Source organism: Mesoplodon mirus, assembly GCF_964341445.2.
Source record: "Mesoplodon mirus genome assembly, chromosome: 7".
Classification (NCBI taxonomy): Eukaryota; Metazoa; Chordata; class Mammalia; order Artiodactyla; family Ziphiidae; genus Mesoplodon; species Mesoplodon mirus.
Genome location: NC_138983.1, coordinates 39,269,657 through 39,292,167, shown reverse-complemented (window position 1 = coordinate 39,292,167; position 22,511 = coordinate 39,269,657). Strand labels below are relative to the sequence as shown.

The 22,511-nt window shown below is 41.0% G+C and overlaps 1 protein-coding gene across 2 annotated transcripts in view; it reads left to right on the top strand.

Annotated features, from left to right (window-relative positions):
• Positions 1-22,511, top strand: part of FAT3 (FAT atypical cadherin 3) — a gene marked incomplete at its 3' end in the record, with an annotated part of 712,901 nt that overhangs the window by 397,523 nt on the left and 292,867 nt on the right. Inside the window, exon 5 of one of the 2 annotated variants that reach the window (XM_082629105.1) lies at positions 14,970-15,054. The exons of the other annotated variant lie outside the window; for it this stretch is intronic. Within the exon in view, the coding sequence (XP_082485231.1) occupies positions 14,970-14,974 (5 nt within the window). Of the gene's footprint in view, positions 1-14,969; positions 15,055-22,511 lie in introns of those variants that run through there. 2 annotated transcript variants of the gene reach the window in all.

Here is a 22,511-nt window from a genome sequence, read left to right as displayed (position 1 = left end):
CCCACGGGCCCAGCCGCTCTGCGGCACGTGGGATCCTCCCGGACCGGGACACGAACCCACGCCCCCTGCATCGGCAGGCGGACCCTCAACCACTGCGCCACCAGGGAAGCCCAAGAATTACGTCACTCTTAATTACCTTATTCCACCTATAATGTTATCATTTCAGAGTTTTTTTAATGTCTAATGCAGTTTCACTATTGCAGAGACTAGTAGGAATATCAAGTCAATTTTTCCTAAACTATAAGCATACCAGTTGATTTACAAAGCTTATGACAGGAACTTAAAATATTTTTACTCCTTAAAAGGCATGCAATTTTGTTATCTTAGCTGCAGGCAGAATAGCAAGCATCCAGCTTCTGATGCTTTGTTACAAAGGAAAATGAACATTTTCTGTTTCTTTGGACCTGTCTTGTTTCAGCAGTAGTTAAAATGAAGGAATGCACTCTCTGTCCATTTATTCAGTGCTCCTCCTTAGGCTTTGGGGATACAGAGTAAATAAGACACAGCCCCTGCCTTCAAGTCCTTCTTAGTCTTATGATCAAGGAACATGTGTCGTTTTTAAACTTGTCTAGACACTAACTCTTTTGTAGACAATCATATGGCCCAACAATAGATCAAGAATCTTCTAAATCTTCTAATTCTTTTTTTAAAGAATATGAACCTTTTTTTTTTTTTTTTTTTTTTTTTGGCGGTAGGCGGGCCTCTCACTGTTGTGGCCTCTCCCATTGCAGAGCACAGGCTCTGGACACACAGGCTCAGCGGCCATGGCTCACGGGCCCAGCCGCTCCGTGGCATGTGGGATCTTCCCAGCCCGGGGCACGAACCCGCGTCCCCTGCATCGGCAGGCAGACTCTCAACCACTGCGTCACCAGGGAAGCCCTGAACCATTTTTTTGGTACTGATTAAAACAAGCTATATTTAAAGTATATATTACATTTATGGGACAATTGGACATTTGACTGCTGATGGGTATTTGATGATATTAAATAATTATCTCTCTTTGGGTATTGTGGATATCTTTTTTGTTTGTTTCTGTGGATTTATATTTTTTTAACTGTGGCAAAATACAATAACATAAATGTTACCATCCTAACATTTTTTAGGGTACAGTTCAGTAGCATTAAGTACATTCACATTGTCTGGCAGCCAATCCCAGAACTCTTTTCATCTTGAAAAAGTGAAACACAGTACACATTAAACAACTCTCCCTTCCCCTCTCCAACAGGCTCTTGGCAACCACTATTCTGTCTCTGTGACTTTGACTACTCTAAGTACCTCATATAAGTGGAATTACGTGCTATTTGTCTCTTTGTGACTCACTTATTTCACACGCATAATGTCCCCAAAATTCATCTATGTTGTAGCATGTGTCGGAGTTTCCCTCACTTTTAAGGCTGAATAATATTCCATTGTATGTATACACCACATTTTGTTTATCCATTCATTGTGGATGGGCACCTGGGCTGCTCCCATCTTTTGGCTCTTGTGAATAATGCTGCTATGAACACAGGTGTGCAAGTAACTCTTCGAGACCCTGCTTTCAGTTATTTTAGGTATATACCCAGAAGTGGGACTTCTGAATCATATGGTAATTCTATTTTCAATTTTTTGAGGACCACGATACTGTTTGTATATCAGCCTCACCATTGTACATTCACACTAACAGTACATAAGGATTCCAGTTTTTCCACAACCTTGCCAACAGTTGTTATTTTCTGGGGTTTTTTTTTTTGATAGTAGCCATCCTAATGGGTGTGAGGTAGTCTAATTTGGTTTTAATTAGCCATTTAGCAAATGTTTATGGAGCGCCTGCTGGTGAAAGACCCTGGGCTGGGTTGTACTGAGCTCTGAGAGTGTTTCTCTTGTAGTCAGTTTACTGATCAAAAGTTATCTGGTGACCTCAGCTAACAATCAGATGTATTCTGTCCCGTCCACATTCTGGAGGGGTAACTAACAACAGGTGAAGAGTGGGCAACACTGACCCTGTTGCAAGGTGTAGCACCCTGTCTCAAGACTTCACATGAAAGGAATCCTAGGATTATGAGCAGATTATATTTCAAATGTATTTACTAATGTCTTATTGGAACACATACCATTATAATATAGGATTTGATTCCTGAGCTAGGTCAGGAAAGACTATTGAAGCAAAAAGTAATAACCAGGTATGATAAGTTTTATTTTAAAGCATTATCTCAGTTACGTATGTTCCCACTTCCAGGTTGTGATTTTAGAGATACAGATCGTTACTCTGCACTGCATCCACAGCCTGAACAAAAATAGGAGGAACAGGGGCCCCTCCTCCCCAATCTTCTTTTCACCCATTGGTAAGCAGTGGCGTGTGTCACAGTGAGGGCACAGCATTAGAACCAGAAAGAATCAGAGGCAGGATTCAGGGAGCTGGGGGTGGGTGTGCACTGCAGGGACTTTTGGATCCCAGTAATTTAACTTGCACATCTGCATAAGAGAATAAGAGAATGATTGAATAGTCTTCCTTGCTCCCTAGGTGTTCAGAACTACGAAACCCAGACCGTTTGCCACTTCTGTGTACTAATTCCCCTTGTACCTTTGTCATTCTTCACTTAGTGGGCCACATTTGTATTGAACACATACTTTCAATGCCTCGTGGGTCAGGCACTGTGCTGGGCATGGGGATATGGTGGTGAGAAAGATAACTTAGTTCCTTAACTTATGGATGGCACTTAGGGTCTGTTGGTATTTATGGATTACTCATAAGGCAGAGGCTCTTAGTGGAAAGATTGCCTATACATTTTGCAACGATACCCCAGATTGCTTTACAGTAAAACCCAGCCCCCTTCCCCACCCTTGATGTTTGCTGCCAGAATCCACAGTATGCTTCAGAACGCTTTCTATTTTGGTAGTGCTTCTGAATGAGTGTGAGGTGGATTGCTTGCAGGAAAAAATAGATATATGTAATAGGGTTCGCTTAAAATAAGATATAAGGGTAGAAAAAGCATACATCTTAAAGTACTCATTCATACGTATAGTATTCCTTTGGAGCCAGGAATAAGGATCATCTTGATGCCTGCGTGTACTCTGCATAAACCATGTGAGTTCCTTAATTTCACTCCTCTTTTCCTTGGGAAGATGAATGCTTCTTTTTGGCAGGAAGGATGGGACTTGTCAGGGATGTGAACCTCTTGGCTGAATCTGATTTTAACAGCATGTGAGTTCAGAAGAGGGTGGTGGAGGCAGAGTGTCTGGTGAAGCAAGTATTGAGGGGCCCGTGTCCCTGTCGAGCCTCCTCTGGGGCACTTCCCCTCCCCAGCTGTGTGTCCTCTTTGGCTTCACCTTCGATTGCATTTCTGAGAAGACTGGAATCTGTTGAATTGAGTACAGGGATGTGGGCAACGGAACAAAAAGTGTTTTATTTATTTCCTGACAGGCTTTTAACAGGCTGTGGTTATAATGGTAGAGAAATGCATTCTGTCCACAACACAAATTGCTTTTCTTCCCCAACATCATAGTGGTACTTCCTGGCCCAGGATTTCCATGGTTGTTGAATTTGGTCTCTCTTTTGTTGGTTTGTGAACTAAGAAAGAAAAGAACAAGACCTTTGTAACCCAAATAACGGGGTAATAATTAAGTCCTTTATAAAGGCAAGCTTATTCCCACATCTTATTCCAAGGTACAAGGCATACTTTCTCATTAGGAAGCATTGTAAGTACTCATTGGTAGTGTATCAGGCATTAGATGGAATAAATAAATATGACCTCATTCATATGGAGCTTCACCCCTGAGACTGACACCTCACGTGCTTACGGGCACCTTCTCAAATGCTATTACTGTTAGACAGTAACGGTGTTGGTTAGAGTCCTAGACCACCTCCCCACCCTCAACTATCATGTTTTCATGCTTGACATCCAGGTTCCTGGGTCCTGGAGGGGTAATCGATACCCATTTTTTATTGATTAGCCTAAAACAAGAGAGAGCATTGGGTAATGTTTGTGTGTGTGGTCCAGGAAATATTGGGGGGATTGAGGTGATGGAGAGAGAGCTCATTAGTGTAAGAAGGCTTCTGAGAGTGATGTTTTCCAGGTCATCCTTATCAATACACAACTCCCACAGGGTAACCCCTATTTGGCTAAGAAATATACTACATTTTAACATATATTCTTTATTTTTTAACATCTTTATTGGAGTATAATTGCTTTACACTGGTGTGTTAGTTTCTGCTGTATAACAAAATGAGTCAGTTATATGTATACATATATCCCCATATCCCCTCCCTCTTGCGTCTTCCTCCCACCCTTCTTATCCCACCCCTCTAGGTGGTCACAGAGCACCAAGCTGATCTCCCTGTGCTATGCAGCTGCTTCCCACTAGCTATCTATTTGACATTTGGTAGTGTATATATGCCAGTGTTACTCTCTCACTTCATCCCAGCTTACCCTTCCCCCTCCCCATGCCCTCTTGCAGCACTATTTACAATAGCCAGGGCATATATTCTTTTTAAAATAATTCATTGGGAGAGCCTAGCCTTCTTGGGCCAGTACACGGTTTGTGAGGCCTTCGCCACTGTGGAACCCAGCTCTACCACCTTCTCCCCTGACCCGCCCACCACTCACACCCTCCAAATCTCACTTTCTAAGACACACCAGCAACAGCTCTGTAATTTTCTGTATAGGACAGGGGGTTAGTCAGATCAGTGGGGACTTCAGGAACTTTCCTTGGGCCACATTTTCAGAACCAACACAATTTTTTGTTCAGATTACACGTATGTTCCAGACGACCCAAGGGGCTGATGGTGGTTTTGGGTGCCATGCTTTGGTGATATGCTCTTCTGAATTGGGTGGCCAGCAGACCGTGTTCAGTGCATGATGATGTATGATGAGAGACATAACCATCTTGCTATTGACCCTCTCATGCACAGTGCAAGGAAGTGAGACATGGGTACAGTGAGAATGGGCTTCCTTCTCTATTCTGCTGAGTCAGATACCATGCTCTCTGGTATCTAATTATAAGAACAACAAACTCGCTTTCCTTCCAACTTCCTAGTGGCCATGATTATCAAAAAGTTTTTTTTTTAAGTCTTTATTGAATTTTTTACAATATTGCTTTGTTTTTTATGTTTTGGTTTTTTGGCCACAAGTCATGTGGGATCTTAGCTCCCTGACCAGGGATCAAACCTGCAACCCCTGCACTGGAAGGCGAAGTCTTAACCACTGGACCTCCAGGGAAGTCCCTATCAAAAAGTTTTGACTAAACAACCTATATCAGGCTTCAATACTGTCAGACATCCCTCCTTTCTTAGTACCACCAGCTGCTGGTGCCCAGTTCCCTCAATAAGGCCACCTGAGTTCTCGTGAGTTTTATCGCAGTTACTGAGTAGTTCTTTCCTAGTGTGCCCACCCTGTAGTACTGAGATTTAGTGATTTTCTTTCCCCATGTTCCTCCCCTTTATCACTTGAATGACCAATATTGAATTTGTGTGGATTTTGTTCCCTTCACTTTTTAGTTTAACCTCTTCTTTTCTTCTCTGTGCCTGTTTCTTACTTCACTCTGTTCCTTTTAACACCTTCCCCACTCCAGTATTCTTTCTCATTAAACCTATCTCATTGCATCCTCTTGGATGTGCTTATGGTTTACAGAGTGTTTTCATAAATTAGCTCAATTGCTAAGAATTTGTCTGATGTCACATTTAACTGTGTCATTTATGGGTAGATGTTCTGGTTAGAAATGACTCTATGGAGGTCTTCTCTTACACCTGCATTAAGCTATAACTTAACTGGTAGCCTTTACATAGTGATCCATCAAATCTTTTCAAAGTAAATGAATACATCCTCTTTTTTGGCTAACATTTTATTGAGCACCTACAAGTGACAGGCAATTTATAGGATATCATTATTCCCATTTTATAGCTAAGGAAACTGAGACTCAGAGTTTAAATCTTTTCCCTAGACTCACATTGCTGGTGAAGGGATAGAGCCATGATTTAAACTCTGATCTCTATGGTTTTAGCCAAGCCCTACCATTTCCATTATGGAGGCCCCTTCATGGATGGAGAGTTCTTGGTTTGGGGAAGCCCCTTTGACCATTTCTTAAGCAATTCTTCCTTAGCTGTGTATTTGCATAGAGAATAGGAGTAAAAGGTTTGGCATATTTCTTGCCTTCCTTGGAGATTGCCAAAAATGTTGATTCAAGTATGTTCTGAGAAATGTAGACTTTTCTTCTGAAGTAGGTCCTATTATATATTATTGAGAACAGGATGCAAAACAAATGACCCAGGGATGCATGACTAGTCTCAAGTTTATAACTAAGTTCAACGTGCCAGACCTATATGAATCAAAAGAAGAAAAAGCCTTTAGGAAAATATTTGAAATATAGAAGCAAAATGCATCAGTAACCCATGAGAATACAAATAGCCTCATTCATTTAAAAGATCTGTATTTTATTTGGAATTTCCTAAGAGAACAATCTCCTCAGGGTAACTTTTTCTTAGAAGCTCATAGTTGGAGAACAATTTTGAAATCCATATTGAAGACTCTGATGAGGGGGAAAAAAGCATATGAACTTGTATAAGGTCTAGGTACATTTTCCTTTTTAAAATGGGTTTCTTAGGCTTGAGGAAAACATGTTTTTTGTGCTACACGGGTGTTCACATAGAAATCATCTGTGTAATCAGATATATAGAGCTTACTTTTGTATGTCATGTAAAAGTTTCCACAGGGATTTGAGGGCATCACTGGAACTTCACACAACTCTGTGAGGAAGATAGTGGGGATTATTCCCATTTTATAGATGAGAAAACTGAAGCCCAGAAATTTTAGGTGATGCATAAGACATCCAACTAGAAAGTGGTGAGACCAAGTCTGGATTTGAGGCCTGGCTCCTCTGTTTACTACCTGGCTAATCTTAGTTACTAAGCTCTCTATTCCTCAGTTTCTTCTTCAGTGTGATGATGCTGCTGCTGCTGATGATGATGGTGATGGTGGTGGTGATGGTGGTGGTGGTGATGATGATGATGATGATGATGATGATGGTGATGGTGGTGGTGATGGTGGTGGTGGTGATGATGATGATGATGATGGTGGTGGTGGTGATAGAAAAGACCTAATAGAACTATTCTTAATATGCTGTGAGTTAATGGTTAAAAAGTACTCAGCACAGTTCCTAGTACAAAAGAAATAATAAGTGTCAGTTTCTCTTGCAATGATTTTTGCCTCCTAGCTCTGTGCTCTTTCCTCCTTACCATCCTGCACCTGCTGGCCATAGAATAAGCTTCTGAGAAGAGGACATCCCCTCTGGACTGCTTCACATCTGGAGATGAGAATATTCCACTGCTTCTTCTCACCCCTTTGTTTAGTGTTACTATCCAGGGAGTTCATTTCTTTCCTAAGGGCATGGTCTCAACATCCCAGGAAGAAACTTTAGTAGAAAGCTCAGAAGTGCCAATCACCAAACCCCATCACTATCCCAGAAAATATCAGATCAAATGATTGTCCCTTAGCAAAGTGAATTAGGGATTGTGGAGATTAAATTTCACATAATAAGCTGCTGGTTCCCCAAGGAAACAGTTCCATCAGTAAAAAGTATGTGCCCAGGGCTGTGCTAAGCTTACAACAAGAATGCCTTATTTGTTTGACCTCATTGGAAAAAGGTGTCCCACCCAAAGGGGAGAATTCTTACAACTGAAACCTATACTTTTAAGTGCTTATACCTCAAAGGACTCCTTTTTTATTTATCCCAATAATATCTTTTTTTATTGAAGTATAGTTGATTTACAATGTTGTATTAGTTTCTGGTGTACACTTTCTTTTATAGCAAAGTGTTATATATATATACTGTTTTCCAGATTCTTTTCCATTATAAGTTATTACAAGATATTGAATATAGCTCCCTGTGCTGTACAGTAAGTCTTTGTTGCTTATCTGTTTTATATATAGTAGTGTGTATATGTTAATCCCAAACTCCTTATTTATCCCTCCCCCTCCTTTCCCCTTTGATAACCAGAAATTTGTTTTCTATGTCTGTGAGTCCATTTCCGATTTGTAATTAAGTTTATTTGCATCATTTTTTTAGGATTCCATGTATAAGTGATATCATATGATATTTGTCTTTGTCTGACTTTCTTCATTTAGTATGATAATTTCTGGACCCATCCATGTTGCTGCAAATGGCATTATTTCATTCTTTTTTATGGCTGACTAGTATTCCATTGTATATATGTACCACATCTTCTTTATCCATTCACCTGTTGATAGACATTTAGGTTGTTTCCATGTGTTGGCCATTGAAGTAGTGCTGCTATGAACATTGGACTGCATGTATATTTTCAAATTATGATTTTCTTGGTGTGGCCACTATGAAGAACAGTATGGACACTCCTTAAAAAACTAAAAATAGAGCTACCATATGATCTAGCAATCCCACTACTGGGCATATACCCTGAGAAGACCATGGACCTAGAGTTTGTCCAACCATGGATGGGCCTAGAGTCTGTCATACAGAGTGAAATAAGTCAGAAATAGAAAAAAAATATCGTATATTAACGCATATATGTGGAATCTAGAAAAATGGTACAGATGAACCTATTTGCAGAGCAGGAATAGAGACACAGACATAGAGAACAGACGTGTGGACACAGGGAGTGGGGCGGGGGGATGAATTGGGAGATTGGGATTGACATATATACACTACCATGTTTAAAACAGATAGCTAGTGGGAACCTGCTGTATAGTGCAGGGAGCTCAGCTTGGTGCTCTGTGGTGACCTAGATGGGTGGGATTGGGGGGGGAGGTCCAAGAGGGAGGGGATATATGTATACATATAGCTGATTCACTTCATTGTGCAGCAGAAACTAACACAACGTTGTAAAGCAATTATACCCTAATTAAAAAAAATACTGGTTGTGATCCCCAGCACATCCATGATCCCATGGGCTGTAATGAAGTCGCTTTCATGACATTGTTGAGGTAGGCAGAGTGTTGGCCCTCACCATGTAATGCCATCCCCCTCCCACACATGCCTTTTGACTTCTTATACCTACTTTTTTCTTTTATAGTTGTCTTTTTTACCTCTTATTCTTTTTTTTTTTTTTTTTTTTTCGGTACGCGGGCCTCTCACTGTTGTGGCCTCTCCTGTTGCGGAGCACAGGCTCCGGACACGCAGGCTCAGCGGCCATGGCTCACAGGCCCAGCCGTGGCTCACAGGCCCCAGCCATTCCGCGGCATGTGGGATCTTCCCGAAGCGGGGCACGAACCCGTGTCCCCTGCATTAGCAGGCGGACTCTCAACCACTGCGCCACCAGGGAAGCCCATTTACCTCTTATTCTTAACTATCATTTCTCATTGTCAGAATCTGCTTGGATGCTGAAACTGTGCCTAAAATAAGAGTATATAGACCCTTAGTGAGACCCAAGCAGCTTCTCCCCTAGCTGAGTACATGAACTTCTGATTACTCCTGAGTTGCAGCTGTCTCTGAGATGGTCAAGGTTGCTGCTCTCAGGGAAGTTAGGTGAGTGGGGGAGAGAAGATGCACATTTCTTCAGATAAAACAGGACAAGGGCTTCACTGGTGGCGCAGTGGTTGAGAATCCGCCTGCCGATGCAGGGGACACGGGTTCGTGCCCCGGTCTGGGAAGATCCCACGTGCCACAGAGCGGCTGGGCCCATGAGCCATGGCCACTGAGCCTGCGCGTCCGGAGCCTATGCTCTGCAACGGGAGAGGCCACAACAGTGAGAGGCCCGCGTACCGGAAAAAACAAAAACAAAAACAAAAACAGGACAAGTATGCTCATGAGAAAATGCCTAATTGTGAGAGTAGGTGCATTCGGAGTTCACATTAGGTGAAGCCATTAGAGAAGGCTTTGTAGAAAAAGAGAAGAACTCTTATTCTGCTTATTCTTGAGTAGAACCTCAAAGAACTACTTAGAGTTGTAGATCCCCTCCCTCACTCCCTCCTTCATGTACTTGTTCAATAAATATTTATGGAGTAAGATTATGGGCAAGGTTGTACTGTAGGTGCAGAAGATACAGTATACAAGCCAAGCAAGTTTTCTGTTCTCATGGAACATGTCTGTGAGAGTAGAAAGACAATAGGACAAGTAAGGAAAAAATATAGAGTGCATCAGAGGGTAATAACTTCTGGAAACAAATAAGATAGAAAAATAGCAAAGATAATGATAGAGACTGATGGGGTGCGGCCATCAGGGGCTGCTTTAGAGAAGGTGGCTGGGAAAGGCCACAAGAGAGGTGAGCTTCTGGCTGGAGCTTGAATGGCGAGACAGATCTGGCCATGGGAATAGCAGAGGAACAGAGTTCCAGTAAAGGAAACAGAAATGCAAAGGCCTTGAGGCTGGAACCAACTTAGCAACGTCAAGGACCAAAGGAAAAGATGCTGAGGCAGCAGCCAGGGGGTGGGTGGGAGATGTTATCAGAGAGGGAGGAGGGCAGGGGCACATAGGAGTTTAGATTTTGTTATAAGGGCAACAAGAGGCCAGGAGAAGGTTTTAAGTGGAGAGTGATGTGAACCAACTGTTTTTTGAAAGGTCGCCTGGATGCTGTGAGGAGAAGAAGGTGGAGGTAGGGCAGGAGTGGAGATGAGTGCATAGACAGGTGAAGCCATTCCAAGCAGGCATCTTCGAAGGAAAAAGCATAGTATGCAAGGTGTGTGTGTGTGTGTGTGTGTGTGTGTGTGCGTGCGTGTGTTTATGTGAGGGGGGCAGTGTGGGAAGATAGTCTGAGAAGAATGGCAGTGAAGGATATAAAGTTGGAGGGAGGGACATGTGGAATCTTCCAATGGAATCTGTTACATATGGAATAAACTTCTGTAGCTGACAAGGCTACATTTCTCTGTTTATCCTTCTGCAAAACAGCTTAGAGTTGGTATTCACACCATCAGTGCCAAGACTTGATTGCCTCTGAGGGTTCACATAGAAGAAGTTACACTGCACCTGGTTTCTCATTCCAAAATAGCTCGTCCTTAAACTCTGCTAGCATGTGTACTCTGTGAATCTGGGGCTTTGGAAGACGAAACTGGGCCGATTCCAGCCAGGTGTTTAGAACACACTTGGTTCTGCTTCTCCCTCAGTAAGAGTAATCATAGCTGACATTTATTAAGTTTCTACCATGTGCAAGGCACAGTCCTCCGTGCTTATGTGTATTACCTTACTTAAGATGCTCATCCCTTTTTATCTCAATTTGGCAGATGGGGAGACAGACACAATAGACCAATTAGTTTGTTCAAGGTGACAGATAATGAGAGATGGCGTCAGGATTTGAACCCAGACTGCTTGACTTCTGAGTCCCTGCTCTTCACCACTCTGCCTCCCCCATGCTTTATGTTTCTGCAAGAATACTTAGGGATACAAGTGCACATGAAGCATGTGGTAAATCCGAGAGGCACAGATGAGCTGCCACTTGGTACTCCCGGCTTGCTATTCAGCTCCACCCTCAACGCTTGTTTTCCTCATTAGTAAACAGCTATTGGAATCTACTCCAACCCCAAAGCAGCCTCTTCCTTGATAGAAGGGATGGTAGATATTTACTGCTTGATTTGTTAAAAAAAAAAAAAAGAAGAAGAACATAGTGCAAGGTTTCTGAGCCCTTGAACAAAAGATTCAGTGGACTCAGAGTCGGTGGCAAATTTTCATTTCATTTATTTGTTGGCTCTGCCAGGTGTCAGCCAAAAAATAAAAAAATAATAATCATCCAGGCAGCTTCGACATGCTTTTCAACAAAGATTTACTAGCCCTGTGCTATAAGGAAAGTTCATATTGCAAAGACTTCATTACTTTCAGTATGCATACTGTGAGACAGGGTGATAAATCATTTAACCCAAACTTTACTAATCAGAATTAATGTACAGAAGTCTTGTTGTGATGGCTTATAAGTTTTCTCAGTAACTCTCAGACTTTGGTAAGCTTCACTGGGCTTCCAAGTCATTAGTGAGAACTGCAGGCTCTCTCCAGCTCTCTGCTGCTGCCCCGTCTACCCTCGTGGTAGCTATGCTTGTCACGTGCTGTTTTGGGAAAAGCATTTCCAGGATCCCGCAGTTCCATAGTGACTTCTGCTTTCCTTCCAAAGGACTAGATTGTGTATGAATGAGTTAGGCCTAGAGGCTTCAACTCACCAAAGTCTCAATGATGGGAGAATAATGAACTGTGTTTGTTCATTTGCAACTCTCAAGGGTAATCGCTTGGCCATTTCGATAAAAGGAGTTTGCTTTTTATTAGAGCCCCATGAAATAAAACTGCACCTCAATTTCAAAAAGGAGTTGGAATTTCAGAAGTTTTACATTTCTCATAAAGGGATAGAGTCCATTTAAATCATTAGATATTTAGATTGCATGTTTTTTTTATTTTTCCTCTCAGAGCCCTTACTGGGGTCTGCTTCTATCCCATTGATTTCTGTACCCCCAAGGTCTTGCCCTATCTTTGGATCGTCACAACACCTAGCACCAAGCTTTGTACGTAATATGAGTCTACTATATGTTTGTGAAATTGAACAGCTCTGAACAGTTCACCAGATTGCACTTAAATAACAAGCATTGAACATCCAGTACCAGAAAAAAGCATAATTTATCCTTTTATGATACATTTTTCTTCCTGACTTTTAGACATTCTAAGATCTCTGTTTTCACATGTACTGGATTCTTATATTCTGCATCCTGATAACAAACTAAGATATGTATTTTTATCTTACACTTAACGCTCAGTCTAAAATACCCTCCAGCTGCTTATATATGAAATGCTGTGATATGCATCAGAATTTCCCTATGTAGAAGAGGTCAACACAGGTTTCATTTACAGTGAAATGGATGTCACATATATATTTCCTTGAGGGTCCTCTCAGTATTTATATGTGTTTTGTTCTGTGAATGTGCCCATCAGCTGTGCTGACAAGTTTTCAGTATCCCCACCCAGAGGGGTAGATCCCTGAGCGTATATTTCCCAGGGTAACCTTGCTAAACAAATAGGAAAATATTCAAAAAATATGTTGTAAAAAAGTTAAGTGTTAATATGTATGGGCCAATTTGCTGGTAAGGATTATTTTCTTCTTTTTTATTATGAATCTGTGCTTGAGGAATGCAGAATAACCTTATAAACTTAATTATATTTAATTATACTTTAATATCTTCTACATCTCCACCACCAGGCTGGGAATCACAAAGGAATAAATGACACAAGAATTGTCCTCTTTTGCAGGTGATTAGTTTATAATCCTCCCTAGGTGGTCTCCAATCCCATAGTCTTTCCCCCAAGCCAAACCCTGCTCTACCTCACGACCAATCACTGTTCCAAGAGGAGGATTTCCTTTCACTACTTAAACTTAGAGATTTTGTCATTGACCCCAATTAACCCCAGTGTATATGCCCATCCTACATCATCTTGCTCTGTTCCTAGCAGCAGTGTTGAATTCCAGAAGGGCTGGTCTCTGGTCCCCTGCATCCCTCACTGGCACAGTGCCCCTACTCCTCAGAAAAGCCAGGGCAGTAGGGACATGCAGTAATGCTTCAAGCAGAGGATTCAGGGTCAGACAGGCCTGGGTTCAAATTTGGGCTCTGATATCTACTAGCTGAGTGCCCGTGAGCAAGTTATTTTAAACATTTTGAACTTGTACTTCCTCATCTGGACATGTAATGCCTCCTGCGAGATGTTTATGGAGATGGAAATGAGGTAAGTATGCAAAGCACCAAACATAGTGCTCAGCCCACAGTCTGCATTCAGGACGTGGAGCTCTAACGGGGCCAGCCGCATCCTATGAAATTTGCCCCAGTGCCTCCAGCATCATGTATATATTCCCTTCCAACTTCCTGCTGCACTCGCAATCAGAATTCCTGCAAGGCAGAAGCCTGAATTGTGTCTTCCTTTGAATTCTCACATCCACATAGTCTGACAGACAAGAAGAGCTTGACAAATACCTATTGACTCCTGTCTAAGTGACAAAATCGAGCCAACCACCTCCTCCGGCCAAGGGTTTAGATCAGCAGCATGTGTGTCAAAGGAGGGTATCCTGTAGCACCTGGGACCACACTTCTCTGCCGTCTAGAGTGGGCTGGGCAGTGACTGGGGTTGGTGGGCCCTCATCCCACAGTATTTACCAGGTGCTGACTCTTACCCAGCAATGGGCACGGCACTGCAGAGCAGTGATGAACAAAACAAGCATGATCTCTGCCCTTAGACAAGTATCATCTGTGGGAAAAGACGCTTCAATAAACACACATTAGTAAATATTGAGGGACAGAAGAGAGTGCTATGAGAAAGAATAAAGTATAAAGAGAAAGCCCTCTCTGGAAATTCAGAGAAATCCCCTCTGAATGTCCAAATGACATAATAATAGATGAAACAACTTACAGGTTACTACTTTGTATGCTTTATACAAATCACAAAAATTAAACCTTACAAAAATTAAATTTCAAAATAATGCAATAAAATAGCTACTATTATCCCCATTTTACAAATGAGAAAACTGAAACTCAGGGAGGGTCATTCTTACCCAAGTCAACTCATGAAAGCCAGAGCCTAGACTGCCGCCAGGAGTGTCCACAGTCCTGGGCCCATAGTCCAGTGATCAGTATGTAATAGTCTTTGCCAGGGCCCCTTTGCCACATCGCCTGCAAGCATCAGTTTTTGGAATGGGTGACGAGCCAGGGAAGCATGCTAGAGGGGGCAGAGGGTAAATTCAGTGAACAAAGAATGTCATCCTTTAACCGAAAACTCATGTTCTCTCCTCATTTACAAGCTGAATGAGTTAGTCGTGTGATAAAGCGTCTGCTTTTTCCCTCATTAGGCCATCAACAACTGGTGACTGATTCCCAGTCCTCAGCTCCCTCCAGCTTTCTACTTATTTCCGTAAAGTCAAGAAAGCTTCAGTGTTTTCTCAATCCAACGAGTTATGAGGTTTCTGTTACTGCAGTGTTCGAGCCTCATAATTCCGTCCTAAGAGTTTCCTAATAAGGTTTTATTTTATTTGTTTAAATTACTAACCAGAAAATTCTGTTCCCGTTCAGGGTGAAGCCTCTTCATCCTTTCCAGGCTCACCCAGTTTGCAGTTATCCCTCCTCCTGCCAAGGCAAGAGTGCAGTCTTCATGTCCTTGCCCGAGAATGGACACTTCTCTAGGTCAAGGACCTGGCACCCCCTAGACCCAGTCCCTGGGCATTGCCTGGAACTCCAGCCTACAGGAGAGGTGGACTGCTTTGGACTGCTTCTGTCCTCCCACCTCCTCTTTCCAGCTCACCAGTGAGCAAACATCTCCATTTGCTGAAGATGATAATAGCAGTAATAAAAGCACTTTTCACTTGTTAAGTAAAGCACTCTGTGCCTGTTGTTCTAACTTCTTTATATGCATGGTTTAGTTTAATCTTGAGGTCGCCATTATTAAATCACATTTTATTTTATTTATTTTTAATATATTTTTTCTACTTATTTATTTTTAGCTACGTTGGGTCTTCATTGCTGAGCATGGGCTTTCTCTAGTTGGGGCGAGCGGGGACTACTCTTCATTGTGGTGTGCGAGCTTCTCATTGTGGTGGCTTCTCTTGTTGCGGAGCACGGGCTCTAGGTGCGTGGGCTTCAGTAGTTGTGGCTTCTGGGCTTTAGAGTGCAGGCTTAGTAGTTGTGGCACACGGGTTTAGTTGCTCTGCGGCATGTAAGATCTTCCTGGACCAGGGCTCGAACCCGTGTCCCCCATATTGGCAGGCAGATTCTTAATCACTGTGCCACCAGGGAAGCCCTAAATCACATTTTGAAGTTGAGGAAACTGATTTGCTCAGGACTCAAACCTGGCTCTGTCTCAATCCCAGTCTGGTTCTTAATCAGTTCCTGTGAGCAGGTGGGGGTGGGAAGTACCCATACCTCTCTTCAATTTCATTTGGTTTGCCATGGGGACCCCTTCCCAACTAAGACAGTGACATGGGAAAATGGAGGGTAGAACAGTGACCCTAACACATTGTTAGATTACAGAGCAGCCTGGCAACTTCCTGCATCTTCATCCTCTCTGTTCCAAGCCACCAACCATTAGCAATGAAGATGTGTAATCTAACCATCACATCCCATTGGTGACCTTAGTTTTCACTTGAGTAGTCTATTGTAATGTTTCTATCTCTTGGTTTGGAGCCCACTTAGTATTTTTGGTGGATGTGAATTTTCTGTGATGCTTAGAAATTTTTGTTGGTGATCAGTGAAAGTACTCGCTGAAATTTACTTCATGAGATTTTCCCATGGAGACCCATCATTTCTCTTACACTCTCTCACCTCTTCCTCACCAGCCTGGAAGCAGGGTAGGGTGGCTGCTGACAGAAGAAACTAAGAGAGGGGGAACATGACTTGCTCTAGTGCAGCTAGCTGCCTTAATCTGTCATCACTGATCAAAGAAACATGGTAGCAATTACACCGATTTTTAAAACTAACTTCTAGAGACATTTGAATATAACAATTGGTTAGTAACAGGGTATTACGTCTCCTTGGGGAACTTTATCTGTTCTTCCCACACTGTTTTCAAACTAGCTTAGAAGCAAATGTTTAGGAATTTCTTGCATATATGAAGGGATAATGATTATTTTGCTGTTCAGTCTTTAAACTAATTAACCAAGCAGAACTATATTTTAAACATGTATTTAAAATAAACAATTCAAGTGCTGAGCATCCTCTTGAATACCATGTGGTTAAAATTGCCCCCATATTTCATGTATTACTATAAACTTTTCCTGGCACATGAGTCACATTGGTCAAAAAATTATTATTAATTTCTCATTTACATTTTCTCATTTCTCAATTTTCCATTTTAAAGGTAATTTACTTTTCTTGCTGATTCATTTGTGAGGCAAGTTCTCTATATATCTGTGATAAACATTAGTATGTATTTGGTCACCCTTAATATTACTGGTTTCCACTTACCATAGCCCTGTCCAATTTCCTTTATCCTGATAAGGCTTTGGACCAACATCTCTCATATCTACCTAAATTTCCTTAGAAATGTGGTCAAGTAAACAAAGAGTGCCTTCCATTTTGGAACATTTATCTTTTTCACCTTAAAATGAAATACCATGACATCTAACATTGTCATTGAGGTTTTAAGTGTGTTCAGGAAATTAAAAGCTGGGATCCCTGCAGGAACCATAAGATAATGATACCTGGATAATAAGTGTAACAAATTTCACATATATCTGAAGGAGCTGAGTCATCACTGCCTTTTTGCTGTGAACAAATACCAATTCCCTGACCTTAAAAATCTTCAGACATTAAGTTAATGCATTTTATTTCCATTTCCAGTGAGTTGTTTGAGTCAGTATTACACACATGAGTTCTGATGGGTTTTATATTACCGAGATATTGATACTTGCCAACACTCAGTTAATTTACTTTTCATTTTCAACTCCTCACAGAATGATAATGCTGTTAGTTGTTACTTTTCAATCTGTATTCACGCTTTCATATTGCAATTACTCAGCTTTTAATGGAAAACGAAATGGAGAAATTCTGCTGGGGTGTGAAATATGTGAATTTTCAGGTTACATATTTTCTGCCTGTGTCTTCCTTTTGCATCCTACCTCAAAACTTCTCCAGCCTACCTCTTCTCTCCCCACAGCATCATGAAACAGGATATAGCTTTTCGAATGGGCTAGCTGATTGCATAGGAGCCTTCCTGGGTAATTATGCTTGTAAGAATCAGGGAATTAAAAAGAACCTGATAGTGAGATAACGTTCTTTGTGAAAATACAGTCCTGAGTTCAGCATTAAAAACAAAACAAAACAAAACAAAACAAAAACTCTTATCTAACTCAGCAGCGTTCTCAGTGCCTAGGGAACAGCATCTCAGCCAGGGAAGGTGGAAGTAACCACAGAGAGTCAGCCAGCCAGGGAACACTCAGAACCTGCCTTTGCAGGAGCTTTTGAAATCCTGGAAGCAAATTGTTGCCAGGCTTCCGGAGGCTACAGCTTTGTGGCACAGAGCAAGGAAGGCAAAGCATTAAGATAAATGGAAACCTTTCCCCAGAGATATCTCCTAATTTTTTATTTTTGTGTCTGATGTTTATGAATGTGGCTGCTTATAACATAGCTGTTTTGTTTTGCATACATTTTGAGCAAGGTATCCTTGAGCACTTACTGAGCAAAAACATCCTTGCTTTCCCAATGATATTTATTCGTGATCACTGAATAATTAACTGTGGTTCATTCGGTTTTCAGAACTCAAATGTACTATGTACAGCCCTTGTTCCACGGTGTGTCTCTGCAACTCCCATAGCAGAAATGAACTTTTAAGTAATTCCTTGATAATAGCAAAGCACTTACAGCGGCATAAAATGGGGGTTGGAGAGTTTCTAGTTCATAATTATTGTAAATGTAGGTTAAAACTTGTTTGGAATTTGCAGGTTGTTCTGTGTATTTGCTTTGTGCGTGTGAGAGTGTGTTTATATTTGGAGTGAAGCACATGATCCCTGATAGATTCTGAATGTGGATTTGCTTTGTGTATTCATGAAAAACAAGTGTGCCAAAAGCTCATTCTAGCTCAGGTGCTGTCTAAGCTGAGTGACATGGTGGGCAAAACAATATATTTTGGTATCAAAGCTTGTTTGGGGAATAAAAAACAAAACAAAACTAGAGATCAGATACAAAAGTGAAAACCAGCAGTTATGAGAGCTGCAAATAAAAGTTTGTTCGTCTTAAATAAACTTATGGTTACCAAAGGGGGAACTGGTGGGAGGGATAAATTAGGAGTTTGGGATTAGCAGATACAAACTACTATATATAAAATAGAAAAACAACAAGGTCCTACTATATAGCACAGAGAATTATATTCAATATGCTGTAATAAACCATAATGGAAACAAATATGAAAAAGAATATATATATATGTACATATATACATATATATAGCTGTAAAATCTATATTAGAAGGAGTATTTCAGTCACTCTTACAGGAGGTATTTACTGAGCATCTAGTCTATGCATGGGTTTTTGTCAGACAGATTCTTCTTAAGGACACTATCTTTTGAATTTTTTTAAAGATACTAATGGGACTCTGCAGAGTAATTCTAATGAGTAATTCTAACTCTAATAGCACTTATTTATGCTACATTACATATTTGAAAAGAATAAACCGACACTTTTAAAGATGTTCTAAAGTTCAATCATTTGTATATTTCAGTTCAGTATTTAGGCCCAATTTCTCTTTTTTAGACTTTTAGTGTCTCTTAAACCTTTTCCCTTTTAAGTTACAGGCTTCCGATATTCCTCTCTTTACCTGTGAAATCTTGGTTTAAGTGTCTTGTCCTCAGAGGAGTCTATCTTTGGCATCTCAGATCAGGTGAGGTTCCCCTCTTTAAGATCTCAAAGCACCCTACATTTCTTGAGAGCACTTATCATAATTGAAATCATATCATTAAAGACATTGCTTTAGTGCTTCCCTCTTCCATCCTAAAAGCTTCACTGGATAAAGACCATGTCTGTCTGACTTGAAGACAATGCCTCACACACAGTAGGCACTTCACAGATACTCCCCCCCGGAGTAAAAGAGCAAATGTGCAAAGACTATTACTGGTCTCAGTCCTTGGCATCCTTCATGTGAGATGTTCTTGTCTGAACACACTTAATTGGAGAGTATTTCAAAATCCAGGATTAGGAGAGATTAAAGCCAGTTTAGTTTCTTTCTTTGACTTTGGATCTCTAATATGTCCTATTTGGCTTCTGATCTTCAAAGAGGTTTTTTTTTTTCTGAATTCAAGGAAGAATTAGTAAATGGCCAAATAAGAAGATTATTGAATGACTGTCTTCTTTCTGTTTCTTGATATACTTCGGCGGTGTAGGAATAATTGGGGGAGGGAAGAGATCAAATTGCAGTGGCCTCAACAGAGGTCATTCAGGAAATATTGCAAAGGACCAAACATCTCTACACCTCAGAAGAAAGAAGAATAGAAGAGTTGAGACTACATAAGGACTTGACTTGCACATTTGCTCTCACTGTGTGACCTCTAACAAGTTTCTTAACTTTTTATGTCTTAGTTTCCTCCTCTTCAAAATGGGGGAGAAAGATAGGACCTACTTCATAGCACAGCTTGAAGATTGAAAGAGATAATACATGAAAAGTGGTTAATTCACACAGTACTAGGCACATTAGAGACACTCACCGTTAGCTATTTTATTGTTTTCCTATGTTTAGAGTTAACCCAGAGTGAAAATGTCTCCACATTTTTCTTCCCTTGTCTTACTTGTTAAGGTGTTCCATACAAAAACATTTCAATTTTATACTAAACCATTGTTTTCTCTTTGTCTCAGAATAACCATAAAAATGACAACTGGTTACTTACCTCTCCATCCCACTGCCACAAAAAACCCCCATTTTGCACATTGACTCTGAATCCATACCTGATAATGAGAATGATATGAATCTGTTTTATCAGTTTTACCAGTGGATTTTTTTTTTCTTAATTAGAGGAATGGGAGAAAGTTGGAGACTATAACAGGGCTTGGAGTGCTGGTTAATTAGGGAATATTCATAGACACAGCAGGATAAGAAAAACAGTAAGAAATAAGTGCAGGGACTTCTCTTACCTGAATTAAGCCAGGATTTATATGCAGGTCTGTCAGAAGGCTTGTCTTGATGCGGGGAATTGAATTGGTAAAGATTGACTGAAGAGAAATGACATCGATCATGTCAGAGAGAAGCGATGGCGTTCTTTCTCATTTCACAAATATTTGAGAGCCTGTTCTGAACCAAATCCATTGCTAACTTAAATTCTAGTGTAGGGACAATTTAAGTACATACTTTCTGTGACATAAAATTAAATAAGAAGGGCTTCCCTGGTGGTGCAGTGGTTGAGAGTCTGCCTGCCGATGCAGGGGACACGGGTTACTGCCCCGGTCAAGGAAGATCCCACATGCCATGGAGCGGCTGGGCCCGTGAGCCAAGGCTGCTGAGCCTGCACATCCAGAGCCTGTGCTCTGCAATGGGAGAGGCCACAACAGTGAGAGGCCCGTGTACCGCAAAAAAAAAAAATTAAATAAGAAAAAAAAATTAAATAAGATATGTTCAAAGGAAGTGCTATGTAAAGTTCACAGGTGGGAGAGATGGCACTGATTGGAGAAATCAGAAGATGCTTCCTAAAAGACAGTGGCATTGAAGACAGAACTTGAACGATGGCTGAAGTCTTTTTTTTTTCAATTTATATTTTATTGAAGTGTAGCTGTTAATTTCTGCTGTAGAGCAAAGTGACTCAGTTATACAAATATATACATTCTTTTTTATATTCTTTTCCATTATGCTTTATCCCAGGATATTGAATATAGTTCCCTGTGCTATAGAGTAGAACCTTGTTGTTTATCCATTCTATATGTAGTAGTTTGCATCTACCAACCCCAAATTCCCAATCCATCCCTCTCCCAAGCCCCCTCCCCATTGGTAACCACAAGTCTGTTCTCTATGTCTGTGAGTCTGTTTGTGCTGCGTAGATAGGTTCATTGGTGGATGGTGCAGTTTTGATAGGTGAAGATAAAACCCTGAAGAGGCACTATAGGCAGAGGGAAGAGTATAAGCAAAGGCACATAGGTGGGTAGATGTGTGAGAAATAGTGACGTTTCCGTTAAGCATGAATGTGTATTATGCAGGTGTTGGGAGGAAGAGACTGAGTAACAAAGCTAAAAAGTAGGATGGGGTCATGGAGTAAACTTTACTTACCTACTGAAAGTATCTCCTATATTTAGAGTCACCAAAGTTCTTTAAATGAAAATCATAGCCTATTATCAAACTCAAGGATCACCTTCTTGGATTCTAAGGTAAAAGTTTCCTGCAGCTCATGTGGAGTATATAATAGGGTCTATATGTGCAGCATTTCTGTTTTGTTGGTCTTAATGTTTTTCTAGAATAATGTCTCTTGTCCTTCTTCGGTCAGGAAGACTTTGGAAGTCACCAGACTAGGTCATTCACAGTTGTTACTTCTTAACCTCTTCCCTTTTCCTCACTTGTGGAATTTTCTAGCTATTCTATTTAGGACTTAAGAAAACCAGAGGGACTTCTCTGGTGGTACAGTGGTTAAGAATAAGCCTGCCGATGCAGGGGACACGGGTTCGAGCCCTGGTCCAGGAAGATCCCACAGGCTGTGGAGCAACTAAGCCTGTGCACCACAACTACGGAGCCCATGTGCCACAACTGCTGAAGCCCACGTGCCTAGAGCCCATGCTCCACAACAGCAGGAGCCACCGCAATGAGAAGCCCACACACCACAACAAAGAGTAGCCCCCACTTGCCACAACTAGAGAAAGACTGTGCACAGCAACGAAGACCCAATGCAGCCAAAAATAAATAATAAATAAATAAATAAATGAGTAAATAAATTTAAAATCTAAAAAACAAGAAAACCAGAGAGTTCATTTTAAAACACCTTTATTGAGGGTGAAAATAATCAAGTTTGAAAGTAATTAAGTGTAAAAAATGAACTGTTTTAAAATAACACAATTAAATTCTAAACCAACTTTAGATTGATTTAAAAAGCAATGAGAAGAAAAAATGGTTCTAACTCCTCTTTTAATCACTATTTTTCAGTACTCATTTTTGAA